The sequence below is a fragment of the Drosophila gunungcola genome (genome assembly GCF_025200985.1).
Source record: "Drosophila gunungcola strain Sukarami chromosome 2R unlocalized genomic scaffold, Dgunungcola_SK_2 000027F, whole genome shotgun sequence".
Lineage (NCBI taxonomy): Eukaryota > Metazoa > Arthropoda > Insecta > Diptera > Drosophilidae > Drosophila > Drosophila gunungcola.
Window position 1 is genome coordinate 114,311 of NW_026453175.1, and position 14,301 is coordinate 128,611.

Consider the following 14,301-nt stretch of genomic DNA (forward strand, 5'->3'; position numbering starts at 1 on the left):
TGTCACACAGGGCGGATGCTTGACGTGCAACGGTAGCTGCAATTTGATAAAGCGAAGTGACAAGTGCAGCAGACCAAAAGGTCAGCCCCACGTCTTCCACCGCCCATCCCACCCTTCCCACTCTTGGCCATTTGCAACTGACAGAAGTCTGCGGAACGGTGACGGGCGAGGTCAGGTAGGGATGTGGCAAAGAAATCGCCTGGCATGTGAAGCGAGCATCAGCAACAGTAATCCCCAATGATAGGGCGTGACGTTGTCACACTTATGCGAGCCACTGAGCAAAAACGCGCGTGTTGCGCTATTTATTCGAGCTCATCTGGCGAGCAGCAGCTCAATGTCATCGACCAGGGCTACTGGCTCCAGCTCAGCGCCATATCTCTTGTGCAAATTCCCCTTCCGATCGACCAGAAACTTGACAAAATTCCACTCGATATCTGGCTGGTGGCGAGTCAGGAGCTTGTAGAGTGGCTCTGCCTGACGTCCTTTCACATCTATCTTGGCAAAGAGGTGTCCTATATTGGCTCCTTCCTTGCGTAGGTGATCCAGCATCTCCTGGCCGTCGGACTCGGGCATCTGACCGCCAAATTGGTTGCACGGAAAGTTAAGAATACTCAATCCACGCTCCTCATAGGCCTCCAATAAGTTTTGAAGACCATCATACTGAGAGGAAGTCAGTCCACATCTGGAGTCAAGAATAAAAGAAACAACTAAATCTACAAATTATAATTGACACATTACCCTAAAAGTCTTGCTTTATGGGGGTGTTTAATTCTTTATTGCATTGAACTAATCATAAAGGCGATCGATTATCGACTATCGATACAAAACCTTCCATATCGAATGATAAAGCTAATTTCCTAATATAAATATTTTATATCTATATTATATATAGATTTTGGAGCACAATTTTAACATACGAAAGACACAAAAAAAGCGGGACTAAGTAAAATTTATTTTTTTTAATCTTATATACCGATTATATAGTTTTTTAGAATTGGCTTAGTTGGGAGAAATTTGAAACTATTTAAGGAAAAGTTTATGAAAAACTTTTACATAGCACGTCGATATTTTTCCTTTTAAATGTAAGAGTTATTTTTTTTTTTTAAATAAAATTCAAGGAATAACAGTTAGAATTATTTTACTTTTTTAATAAAAGTTAAGACTTAATATTAAAATTGAAAAATAAAATTGAATAATAACAAAAAGGCTGAAATCTTTCTTAAAATAAAAATGATTGCGGCTACTGATTGCCTCAGTGAAAATTCATTCTTACCTGGATGCAATGTTCACGATGAGCATGACCTTGCCAGCGAACCTTTGGAGTTGCACGGGATTTCCAAAAGTATCTCGAACCACCAGCGAGTGGACTGTTGTGAGCCATCGCATGTGCGCCAGATCCTGCTGCAATCTGCTACGTGTATGTAGTACTGTAGCAAGGGCCACTGCGGCCATGAGGCCAGGAAACACAAACTCCTTGTTAAGCATCGTGCACAGTACTACACTAACTGAATTTGGGATTTCGAACTAAAGCTGAGGAATCTCTGATCACGAAAATCGATTCGACAGGCTAATTGTGCGTGAAGCGACTGTTAAAAATCGTATTTAAATGTACGGCTATTTCGCTTCGGTCCAGGCATATGCCAAAAATGAAAAAGGGTCAGCCAAAATTGAATTTGGCCAAAACGGGCGAATGTTGCATGTACTGACCCACGAAGCGAGTTGCACGGTAACTTAATTTTAAACTTTTTTGGCCTCCGCCTGGCGCACGAAATGGGAGCACAAGCCCACACACACAGGCACACTGAAAACAACAAAAAGTTGAACAATCGTAACGAAATAATTGAATTTTCATTTCCGTTTTATGTGTTTACTTCCGCTTCATGGCCGCGGCACCATTTTCCCCGACTTTTTGCCTTTCCACTGTCCACGTGTGTGTGTGGGCTGGATGATTTCGGCCTATTTGTATACAAAAGGAAGTCAATTTCTGCCAGCTTGAGGAAACTTTTTAAGTCAATTGTCAAAAAGTTTTTAACATCTTTTCCCCGCCCACGCACTCTTATGTGTATTGCTCTGTTTCTGTTTCATTTTCGCTGCCAAATTGAAATATAATTCGGTGAAGTTGCGCCTCTATTCGGTTCGGCTTTTCCACTTAGACGACATTTGGACGTGGGCCATAAATCAATGGCAGCCGAAAGGCGTTCGACTGAAATTGATTTGGAATTTGGGGCGTGGGCGTTACTCCTTTTGTCGTCTGTTAAACGTGTTCAGTAAAACCTGTCCGAAGTGCCAGTGCATTTTATAGTTTGAGTGCAAATCACATTTGCAAGTCTCTTGTAGGACGGGGAATGTGGATATTTGTAGACCCAAAATATTACAGTTTCACAATCTACGAAATGCAAAGAGAGACCTTAAAATCTAATATTTTAAGGATAGAAATAAATGGAGACATAAATATACGAATTTTGCTTTGAATTCGAAAATGGTATAATAAAAATTACTATTTTTACAGAACTTCCATAAGAAATACTTGAATTAAATGTGAAATTTGAGAAAGAAGATGAAAATAGCAATGACAACTCTTTGCTTTACCTAATTTTAAATCTTTTATAAAATTTGTTAGTTTTAAAATTGTAAGCCAGAGCAAGAATCCAATTGTGTTTGAATATTTATTCAAGGCTTAATACTTGCTTACTCAACGAGTAAAAATGTTTTAAAAAAAAAACTCTTTTAGCTTGTAAGTAAAATAATTTATTTATACCCTTGCAGAGGGTATTATAATTTCAGTCAGAAGTTTGCAACGCAGTGAAGGAGACATTTCCAACCCTATAAGGTATATATATTCTTGATTAGAATCACTAGGAGAGTCGATCAAAATAACTATCTAATAATTGAGCTGCAAGTCATCATTGCTTCAATGCTTTTAAGCATATACGCAAGTAAATAATAATTTTAATAGCTGCAAGGGTATATGAACTTCGGCTTGCCGAAGTTTGCTTCCTTTCTTGTTTAATTATACCCTTGCAGAGGGTATTATAATTTCAGTCAGAAGTTTGCAACGCAGTGAAGGAGACATCTCCGACCCTATAAAGTATATATATTCTTGATCAGCATCACTAGGCGAGTTGATCTAGCCATGTCCGTCTGTCCGTCTGTCCGTCTGTCCGTCTGTCCGTCTGTCCGTCTGTCCGTCTGTCCGTCTGTCCGTCTGTCCGTCCGTTTATATGCAAACTAGTCTCTCAGTTTTAAAGCTATCTGCATGAAACTTTCCCAAAAGTTGTCTTTCTATTGCAGGTAGTATATAAGTCGGAACGAGCCGGATCGGACGACTATAGCATATAGCTCCCATAGGAACAATCGGAAAAATAAATGAAAAAAAATTATAACTTTGCTGTTTTTTAATTTTTTTTTTAGTTCTTCGACATTTAGTAATGGTTTAATATTTCAGAATTATGGTTTAAATTTTATCAAAATCGGACGACTATAGTATATAGCTCCCATAGGAACAATCGGAAAAATAAATGAAAAAAATTATAACTTTGCTGTTTTTTTAATTTTTTGTTTAGTTCTTCGGCATTTAGTAATGGTTTAATATTTCAGAATATCGGTTTAAATTTCATCAAAATCGGACGACTATATCATATAGCTCCCATAGGAACAATCGGAAAAAAATAAAAAAAACTTATAACTTTGCTGTTTTTTAATTTTTTTTTTAGTTCTTCGACATTTAGTAATGGTTTAATATTTCAGAATATCGGTTTAAATTAAAATTGTAATACTATGGCTGTCATAATAATTTTGTGCCAAATAAATATACCGAATAATTGTTATGACTGCAAGGGTATATAAACTTCGGCTAGCCGAAGTTTGCTTCCTTTCTTGTTTTAAATAGATTTTTCGCAATATCCAAATTTATTGATCGTTACAAATAATTTCTGGTTAGGAACTCGAAGATCTAATTCCAACAACAGCTAAAATTGTGATTAATATGAAATCTACATAGACTGATTGAGGCCCACTCATTACCAATAAACAGCGATTATGCTAAGAGACGTCTCCGCCAAACTCTGGAATCCATCCGGCATAATCTTGGGATGATCAACTATAGCGGTTTGCATATTTAATGCACTTGGCATAAACTTAATAAACTTTGCCCCCATTTTCAGGTTATAAACCCGGCGCACTAAACTCGTAAACATGGAAACGCATTAAATTCAGCGAACCACAACTCGTTGTTTTATGACCAGCTACATGAACTTGCCACTCCCCCACCTCCCATTTCCATCTGGTTTTGTCTAAGCGTCTGCCATTATTTTCAGCTTTTGTTGCACCATTTTTTACCATTAACAGTAGCCATAAAACTAGCGTTTCGACCAATAAAAGTTTTGACATGTGGGGGCAGAGTTTTTTACCACCTGGCCAGGACAGGTGTAACCTTCCACCTTGACACCGGGGTTTCCCATTCGGATGCTGCTGCTGGCTTCTGCATCTCCACTTGCCACTCGCCATTTGCCAGGCTGCCACTCTGCCCCTCGCTACTTGCCACTGCTACTTGCCACTTGCGCATTTAATTAAGTTTACGCCGCGCTGCACACGCAGGATGGGGGACGTTATTAATTAAATTCCCTTATACACAGGTTAAGCCAGCTCCCCTCCTTTGTGTGTCAACAATTGGAATATTAACGAGGCAACTAATGAAAGTTTACAAAGCCAGTTGTCGGCTGAGAAGGGACTTCCAACGAAACAAATCGAAAGGGAAACATTTAATAAGAGTCGGTGTCTCTGATTCCGGCCAAGATCAAAGCCGAGTCAGGCAGTAGAAGCCACTGCTAGAGCCGTCTCTCTCTCCACTTGACCCACCCGGCGTATGCGTGATTTTCATGCCCAATTATAGTGGATCGCCTTGGGAGCCGAGTGTCTGCGTGTAAATCCCACCGAGATGATGCACTCCGGCGAAGGGTTTTGGACCCCTAATAAGCCACGACCTTAACCCATGGCACACGCAGACATCAAAGCAAAAACACGCACACCCACTCAAGCCAAACAATACAGGCACATACATATGCAAACGGGATATGAGTATTAACTGAACGTATTTAAGCCGCTTGTCGAACGCGCGCAAATCCAGTAGGGGAAAATCGACTTTTATTCAATACTCTCGAAAAATCAACTTGCCAGATAATAAAAAAAAGGGCGAAACAATGAAAAGAGGGAGAGGGGCGGGCAATATGGGAGTATAAATGTGCAAATCCCCAATGCAGCAACAGCTGCTGCTCCCCCCTCCCCCAGACTGCATTCGCTTGGCATTTACATTTAAGCTGATAAGCAAAAGTGCCTTCTCCTCAGGGACCTCGATTTTTCGCCTTCCCCCATCCGTACACTCCAAAATGCCGCTTCCACCTGAGCGTTAAGTCGCCTTGAAGGGCGCACATATCGAAGACACGAAGACGGCGAAAAGAATTGTTTGTTGAAAATGTCGCAAGTTTATGAAATCGCGTGAGTTGGCAGCCAGGAATTTACATTTGACGCACGCACTTTACATTATTAATGCCTGAAGCCGAAGGCGGCTGGAGAAAGTACAAGTTTCAGTCTAAGGATATGCGACTAGAATATTAATACCTCTTTTAGGTTAAAAAAAAAAACGAATTGTTGTGCAAAATGTTTATTTGCATAAATCATATTTACACATAAAATCAGGGAAGTAATTATTATAATCGTTCTTGTATTCTTTCTTTAAATAAAAATTAAATGCCCAAATGTAATTTTTAATTGCTAAGCAAACACTATTTTTATACTATAACTAAAACCTTTAAATTGTCTTAAAAACTGAACCGTTGAAAAATGAATGCCTTTAAAATAAAATACGATATTCGGCCCATTATTTACATTTAGAATTAATTTTTTTATAAACAGGTTGTGAGGGGACCTGTAGTTTTTGCCAATTTGGACATGAGCTCAATATCCTCACTCATTCCACTGCAAGAGGGTATAATAATAAGTCGGAGTATATGGGTATTCCTGAGTGTGTGCGCGTGGCAGGGCATGAGTGTTTTGGAAAATGCTTCTGCCATTTCGCAAATGTATCGCATTTCCGTTTGGGTGTTTGCATTTTTACGCTTCGCTAAGAATTTTCCAATTTTTGCTGCTAATATTTATTAATCAAGTAATAGCCACTCACACACATGCACTGACTATACAAACACTTGAGTGCGGCTGTGTGTGAGTGTGTGTGAGTGTGAGGGCGCTTGATTTTTGCCCGAAAAATTGATTGGAAATTTATAAGCTAAACTTTTTCCACTGTTTGCTTTTGTTTGCGGCTCACGAAACAAACTTTTTGTGTGTGCGCGGTTTTTTTGTTGCTGCCATTTGCAGCACTTGAAAAGGTCGCCACAGCTGGGAGTATGTGTGGGCGGCGTATGGAAAATCCCATCACAAAAATATTGAAATTCGATTTTTTGTAGCTCTCAGTAACCTTTTACCAGCTCCCCAGCTGTCTGTCAAAGCCTCGCCATGAGGCAGGAAGCATTTCGAATCATTTTCAGTACAAACTTTGTGTCGAGCACACGTAGAACCCACTCCATTCAAATAAAGTAAGTTCGGATTGCAACTATTTCGATTTCTGTTGCAAAAAAGTTGAAAAACTATTCAATCTAAAATAATTGTGGTCAATTTTCGGATAACCTTTTCAACTCGCCTGTCTCCCGCAGCGCAGCCTATCGAGCACTACAAAATGAACTTTCTGCAGATCTTTGGGTGTAAGTATGGGATGTTTGGCATCAGCCTAAACGTAAACTGTGTATATGGTTTAGGTGCCCTCTTGATGATGATGCAACTGCAGTTTGGTCACTGCCTGCGCATGAAGCGCTCTCAGGGCGATGCTGCAAGTGATTACAATGGCAACTCCAGCTCGGGAACCATTGCCACCGTGGTCTTGGCTCCGACCAATGGCTCTGTTACCAGTGCTGACCCCACTTCAACCACATCTTCGAAGCAGAAGATTACAGCTGGACCGGAGCTGACTACCGAGCTTCAAGGAAAAACCACGAAGGCCACCACATCTTCAGCACTGGCTGCTGCGGCATCCACATCCACAACCTCGCCCTCGGATGCCGGCAAAATGCAGCAGGTGGAGGATCCGATGGGGCTGCACCGTCCCAAGCGGCGTCTGGGTGGCCTGCTGGGGGAGGGCCAGCAGCCGCACCAGTTGCACCACAAGCGTCGCCAACCGTGGGACGCAGTGGCGACCACTTTACTGCCACCGATGCCACCCATTCAACCCATGCCACCCAAGCCACCCAAGCCACCCAGTCCCTATGTGTACTACAACAAGCTGGTCTCGCCCGACGGCAAACACGAGGTGAAGGAGTTCGAGCTGCTGGCACCCAACATGGTGATTGAGAGTGTGCAGCAGGAGCTCAACTACGGGCCGGAAGTGCTGCCACCGGAATTGGCCGGAGTGCTGCTGCTGAATGCAGCCGAGAACGCTCAGCACGCTGTCCATAATTCAGCGCCACTGAAGCAGCAGCACCACCACAAGCACAAATCCTCGCCGGCTTTGCCACCGATGCTCTACATGCTGCAACAGCTGCTGCAGCCCCCTTTCGAGGGTAGTGTGCTGGTGGAGCCACCAAGGGAAGCACAGCATCGCGTCAGCTCTCCGCTCTCTCAATTCCTGGATAACGCCATGGATCTGGCTTTGCGCAGCAATCCCGATGTCATCGAACACCTTCTGGGGGATCACCTGGAGCTGGAGCAGGAAAGGGACAAGCTGAAGAGCGGCAAGGACAAGACTGGTCCCAAGAAGGTCAAGAAGGATAAGGAGAAGGCAGATCCCTTCCCTCCCAAGGAGGAACTCGTGGTCAGCTGTCCCATCCACCACGAACACCATGCCAATCGGAACGGGGAAATGGTCGAAGACGATGTGGTCTTGGTCAATGAGTGTCATTTGGTCTAGATCCAGCCGGTATAATACACAGGACAGGGGACACTTGGACACTCGGTTTCTTAAAAATTGTAGGTTTCTTCGTTTTCTCATATGTTTTCCTTTGCCATTTGCTCCGACAGGCAAGTCGGCCTTAAATTGTTTACATATTTTAGTGTTGCTGTTTAAATGGATTTAAGGCCGACCATATTGAAAAACATCAGGGACAATAAAAACTAATTACACAATCTTATTACGAGTTGCGGAGTAAGTCTTTATGGGATTAAAGCCATCTTATTGAAACTTAACCGCTTCGCCGTTATAATAGTTTAAGTAATAAAAATTTAGGTTAGATGCTAAAAAGGGGTGTACATAGGTTTCAGAAATAAACAACAAAGGAAGCAAACTTCGGCAAGCCGAAGTTCATATACCCTTGCAGATATTGGAAAAATTACAGATTCTTGAAGACATTATAATTATGATTTACTTGCGTGAATGCTTAAAAGCATTGTAGCTATGATGATTTGCAGCTCAATTATTAGATAGTTATTTTATATATTTTTATTATTTCTATGGGAGCCATATGCTATAGACGTCCGATTTTGATAAAATTTATACCATAATTCTGAAATAATTAAACATTGCTATACGAACTAAACAAAAATTAAAAAACAGAAAAGTTATAATTTTTTTTCATTTATTTTTCCGATTGTTCCTATGGGAGCTATATGATTTTAATAAAATTAAATACGTAATTCTGTAACTTCAAATAATTAAATAATCAAAAAGAATTTCTAAAATAAAATTACAAAATAAAAAAGTTAAATTTTTTAAATTTTTTTGTTTTAATATTTTTATTGTTCCTATGGGAGCTTTATGTTATAGTCGTCCGAATTTGATGAAATTTAAACCGTAATTTTGGAATATTTAACTATTACTATATGACGAAGAACTAAAAAAACAAATTAAGAAACAGCAAAGTTATAATTTTTTTTAATTTATTTTTTCGATTGTTCCTATGGGAGCTATATGCTATAGTCGTCCGATCCGGCTTGGGAAAGTTTCATGCAGATTAAACTGAGGGACTAGTTTGCGTAAAAACGGACGGACAGACGGACATGGCTAGATCGACTCTCCTAGTGATATATATAGGGTATATAGGTAATAAAACAAATATAAAATCATTTTAATTGAAATCTAAAATGAAATTTGGTTTCGTTTTGTTTCCTTTTCTTTTCTCTTGTGCATGCACAATCTTAATGTCTAGTGTTTACTGCCAAAAAATGTGGTCAAATTTCCAGACATTTTATAATTTCCTTTTTATTTCGGTAAGAGCTGTTTCGAATTGTACCGACCCATAGAGAAAATATCGGTATTGCCCGAATGTTGAAAACACAATTTTAATGAAAACTTTACTCACAGATGCAGTTAAAGCAACATTAGATGCATGCTTTCAGAGCAATCGAAAAATAACCTTGATTGAAAAAGGCAAGCTCGAAGGATGCATAAAAATCCTTCGGGAATGCCATTATCACGCAGATTGGCCATTGTTGGTCCCCAACAAATAGCAAACTTTCGCTCCAATTGACACCCACTCCCCTGGGTTGCATTTCCCTTGAAGTTTGCCTTCGTTTTCATTAATAAAATCGATTTCTTACCTTGAAATGTCCCAAGGAGAGGGAGGTGTCTGCGCGGGGGGAAAATGATATGCCGAGTGCGACATTGCAGCCATACGAGCAAACAAATCTAACATACAAGCCCTTGACTGCGGATGAGAATGAGAATGAGAATGAGGATGTGGATGGCAAAAGTTTTGCCGGCTGCTGTTACTGCTGCTACTGCGAATTGCTAAATGCTGCTAATTTCGTATACAATAAAACTAATGTAAATTGCCACTTGACGTTCACTGGGCGTGAAAGTGTGTGCGAGAGTATGTGCGAGAGTGCCGTGGGTACTGTGTGTGTGTGGTGTGTGCAACACATAGACATTAAATGGGGCACATAATGTGCTGGGAGTCAGGAATCAAGAGCAAGGAGTCAGGAGACCAGGGATGACAGCTCAGTGCCAAAGCGAGTGTCATGGGTGCCTGGCCATCAGCATAAATACAAATTTGCTCCACAAATCCATGTATATAATCTATATAAACTGCACTAGAGTGCCAGTACATCTACATGTGCAAAGCGGAAAAGTGCAACGCAGCATTCGTAAAATTGCGTAGCTCCTTCGACTTCAAGTTGCATTCAGAAAAATTATACAATTTTGTTGTATCGAAAAATACATTTTGAACGTAATAATAATTTCATACAAATAAATGTAGTTATAATTTACAAAATGACAAATAACACAACGTCCCCGATTTCAAAATGTCAAATTATAATTTGCAAAATTGACTTTCTGTTCGTTTTGAAACATAAATAACATAACGGTAAATTAATGTTATCGAAATTCTTAAGCAACATCAAACTATTTTAAGATTTTGTTCACAATGTCTTTAGAGGAAGAACGACGTACCGCTACGTATTATTGGACTCGGCCTGAAAGTATGCTTTTCAAATAATTTGTTGTTATTCAAAACAAAATATTTCAAAATTTAAACTAAAGCTTAGAAGAAAATTGTTTGTCTTACACGATACAATTTCTTAATTTTTTAGACTAAAGAGTTTTTAATACGCAGAAGTACAAAGATGAATGGTATTTAATCTTTGAATGGCTGAGCTATTTAAGCCAATATACAAGAGCTCGCTTTCGCAATAATAAATTGCAAAAATGCTGTCGAATATGAAAATTCATTTCGTAAATATGAAACATCCGAAACGAGAGCGAAAATAATTATTCATAGATTTCTCTTTCTGTGTACTCAGTGGCACTGCCAATGTCCCTGGGGTGTTAACTGGAGTGGAAATGCGAATGTATGTGCAATTCCCGCTGCTAAGTGACCAGGCCCCTCCAACATAAACACTCCCACATATATATTTATTTACAAGTGTAAATAATAAATGCTTGCATCAGCCATTCCACTCAACTCCAAGGTCCTGTCAGCATTGAAAGTGCATTAACTCTTGCCATAGTTTCGTCACACACTCCATTTCAGCTTAAAGTTGACATCTGAATAATGTCTTTAAGATTCGGGCAATATAAATAAATACACACTTGAAAGGAATTCGAGAGGAAGGCAGACGGCTACCACTTTCGCTAATCTCTTTGCTTTTGAAATTTATGTCTTCATTATGAGGACGACAAAGACGAGCGTTGCCAAGACATTGCCACTCGTCTGTCAGTCACTCTTTCAGTCAGGCGGTCTGTCGGGGTTTTTGTTGTTAATGTTATGGCTGTCATTTGGCAGCTTGTAATTACGTTCGCCACAAGTTGTTGCCAAAAGTTGTAATCTAGATTTCATAGTCAAAAGGCGACGAGCAACAACATAAAATTCAATTGAACTGTTGAGTCAGCAAAAGTCAAATGAAAGGGATAGTGCTGGGGAGTTCAGCTTTAAATAGCCGTTAAAGTCATGGCTATAGTATCTGCCTTTGAATAGACATAAAGTGTGTGACATTTTGCGCAAGTAGCCAACAAATAAGCTGAAGAATATAAATTGCAAAATCATTTTTATTTGCTGTTAAATTCATTCAGCCAGTTTAATTTTTAATCGAAAAGCGCTTCACATAATTAGTTTAGTTTGGCGTATTTAAAGTGCTTTGAAGATAAATGTGTTACTGAAATGAAATTTTGTTTTTGGAAATTGTTTATTTGTGAAAAAACTTATACAATTGAAAAATGTTTAATTAATTTTAAAGTTTACAAATTGATAATGAATTAATTTAAGCGAATATTGATTGGTTATTCGGTGCCTATAATATCAAGGGTTAAAAATAATGCATATAATGTTTAAACAAACCCATTTTGTAATGGTTTTATTTGGATGGGCAACTGATTAGCTTGCTTTATTTTCGAGCTAAAAGTTGAAGAGAACTAAAAAAATATTTTCAATTGTTATCTCCACATTTCAAGTTGTGTAGATACGTTTATTTGGTAACTTAAACTATCGAGTTCACTCGATTTAGTAAAAAATAGTTATTTATAAAAGTAAACCCATAGTAACAGTTTTATAAAACAGTTTTGAAAATGTTCTTGTTTATTTTTTTTTATGTTAAATTTGGGTTTTCCCAAGACTTATTTAATAACTTTAAGTAGCTACTAGCTGTTCGCGTTATCGAGTAAACAGGATTGGGTGTGTAAATTTTTTAGTTTATTTTTTTTGAAACTCTCTTTAAGAAACTCTCATGTTATTTTGTTGTTTTCTTGTTAGAAAGCTAACGTTTTTGAAACGTATTCTTAAAGCCCTTCTGGCTTCTTTAGGAACTCCCTTATTTATTTTATTGCTGTTTTTTTATTTATAAGAAAAATAAACTGCGCTGTGCTTTATTTTAAGATCATATTTGCTATTACTAACATGTAATGAAATGAAATAAATACAAAATTGTCAACCACTTTCAATATTTTAAAGCGAATCGTTGAACTTCAAGATTCCGCCGCAAAAGCGACAATTTCATTTTACTGGATTGCCCTTTGCGGCTATCATACATGGCGTATGCGACATGTGACAACAGAATTATGCAAATTTCAGTGTCACCTTCAATTGCACACCGACCGCACGCACACCACAAAACACACATGGCCGGAGAGACAAAGCCAAGTGACAGGTAAAAGGGCAGAAAAAATGTTGATTATTTCGCTTGGCAGGAGTGTCGATAAAACGCTGAGCGATGCAGGCGCTGCGAAATGGCGAAAATCAATAAACAAATAAACAGTGGCGCGAACAAGGGGGCATACATCAAAGCGGCTTTAATGCAAGAGCAGTCTACTTAAATTGTCAACAACAGAGTCGACGAGGCGTAGTGTGAAATAATGGTCGAGAGGCGGCTGAAGGGTCCTTTAAAGTGTCTGTTCTGCTGCGTGTGTAATTGAGACGTGTGTTGTTGCTATTGTTTGCTCGTTTCCTAAGCCAAATTTATTTCAACGCACTTGCAAGTAAAACCGCAAAAACAGAGAAAACTTCTGGGTGCGGGGGAGACGCCTCGCTGCGTGCAAGTTTGCAAGTGAAAACTTTGCTGTCAGGGATACTTTATGTGCAAATTTTTGGTTTGCAAGATACACAGTGCCCACAGAGACACATCCTCACACTCGCCCGCACATACACTCTGCAACATGGTCAGCAATTTTGCTTGTTGCCGTTGTCAGTTGACAAGTCATTTGCATGCACACGCAGCAGTCGAACAAACACTCCTGCCATCGCACACAAAAAACAAAACCGACCAGCAAAACACACAAAAAATGCCTTCAACTTGAGGCAACAACTCGAACTGCCACTACAACAAATTTGCTACTCCCCGTTAGCATATAAATCACATTGTAAAAGACAAATTGAAAGATGTTGCTGCGGGCTGCTGTCGTTGCCCCAATCCCATGCAATTAACATGCGCACACAGAATGCATTCAAAGGTCTATGCCAAATACTCAGCCCATCAGACGATCGCTCCCCAAAAGCACACATAGACACAGAAAAAAAATTTTAGGATCGAAAATAGTGAGAAATATATTATTAATGTGTAAAATATATTTCGCCAAAAATATAAATACCTAAGCCTTAAATAAAATATAACTATGACTAAGATGGGTATATTTAAAAAAGCGAAACTATTTTTTTGTCATGGATGTCAATTTCCATTCTAGACGATTTTGTTTAAATAATTTGACCATAGCTTAAGCCATAAAAATCTAAATATTTTTAGTATCTAAAAATATTTTTTCATAAGTCGAAATAAGGACAACATTTAGGGATTGTTTCACAGTGAGTACCAACCATATGAATGAGTCGACAAAAATATATATAACATTTGGCATTTCTTTAACATCTATTGATTTTTACACTCACATAAAAATAAAATTTCGGTGTCACTAAGGTTTTTTTTAAAACAATAATTATTAATTTCAGTACAGTTTAGGAATATTTTGTTTTGTATAGCTCTTAATTTGAACTATCTTATGATAAAAAAAATACTTATAATAACATAAGCCTAATTTGAGAAATGTTACTCTATTTTAACAACAATAATTTTGGTTCCAAATATATACTTCCAGTAAAAAGTAAGAACAAAGCATGTGTATATTTATAGGTGCAAATCTTTTAATCAAAGTATGCCAACATCTTAGCCTTTTACTTTGTTTATATTGCGACATAAAAATGTGATAAATGTTTCATTTTAATTTTTTATTAACAAAGATAAAATATTCGTTCTAAATAGAATGTGGATTGACTATATTATGATGACAACGCCTTGTTCCAGAGCATGATATGCGTTTTCCTTATTAAAAGTAATTGAACA

The 14,301-nt window shown here is 38.6% G+C and overlaps 2 protein-coding genes and 1 long non-coding RNA gene across 4 annotated transcripts; 2 read left to right on the plus strand and 1 right to left on the minus strand.

Annotated features, from left to right (window-relative positions):
* Positions 1–272: 272 nt before the first annotated feature.
* On the minus strand, positions 273–1,486 carry LOC128256631 (glutathione peroxidase homolog BsaA). The gene is made up of 2 exons (XM_052987123.1): positions 1,274–1,486; positions 273–682 (listed from the first exon to the last, which is right to left on the minus strand). Exons 1-2 carry the CDS (start codon positions 1,483–1,485, stop codon positions 313–315), a joined length of 582 nt encoding a protein of 193 aa, XP_052843083.1. The 5' UTR covers position 1,486; the 3' UTR covers positions 273–312.
* Positions 1,487–1,680: 194 nt separating this feature from the next.
* On the plus strand, positions 1,681–4,363 carry LOC128256664 (uncharacterized). Its single transcript, XR_008267806.1, has 3 exons — positions 1,681–1,726; positions 3,941–4,107; positions 4,164–4,363. It is a non-coding gene; the product is annotated as an uncharacterized LOC128256664 (long non-coding RNA).
* Positions 4,364–6,470: 2,107 nt separating this feature from the next.
* LOC128256665 (bromodomain-containing protein 4) lies at positions 6,471–8,171 on the plus strand. Of its 2 annotated transcripts, none has more exons than XM_052987165.1 (3): positions 6,471–6,587; positions 6,705–6,752; positions 6,807–8,171. In XM_052987165.1, the coding sequence occupies exons 2-3, from the start codon at positions 6,728–6,730 to the stop codon at positions 7,949–7,951; spliced, it is 1,170 nt and encodes a 389-aa protein (XP_052843125.1). In that variant the 5' UTR covers positions 6,471–6,587; positions 6,705–6,727; the 3' UTR covers positions 7,952–8,171. The 2 variants fall into 2 exon arrangements, with proteins under 2 accessions (XP_052843125.1, XP_052843126.1); XM_052987166.1 differs by having other exon boundaries at positions 6,488–6,587; positions 6,710–6,752.
* The last annotated feature ends 6,130 nt before the right edge of the window (positions 8,172–14,301 follow it).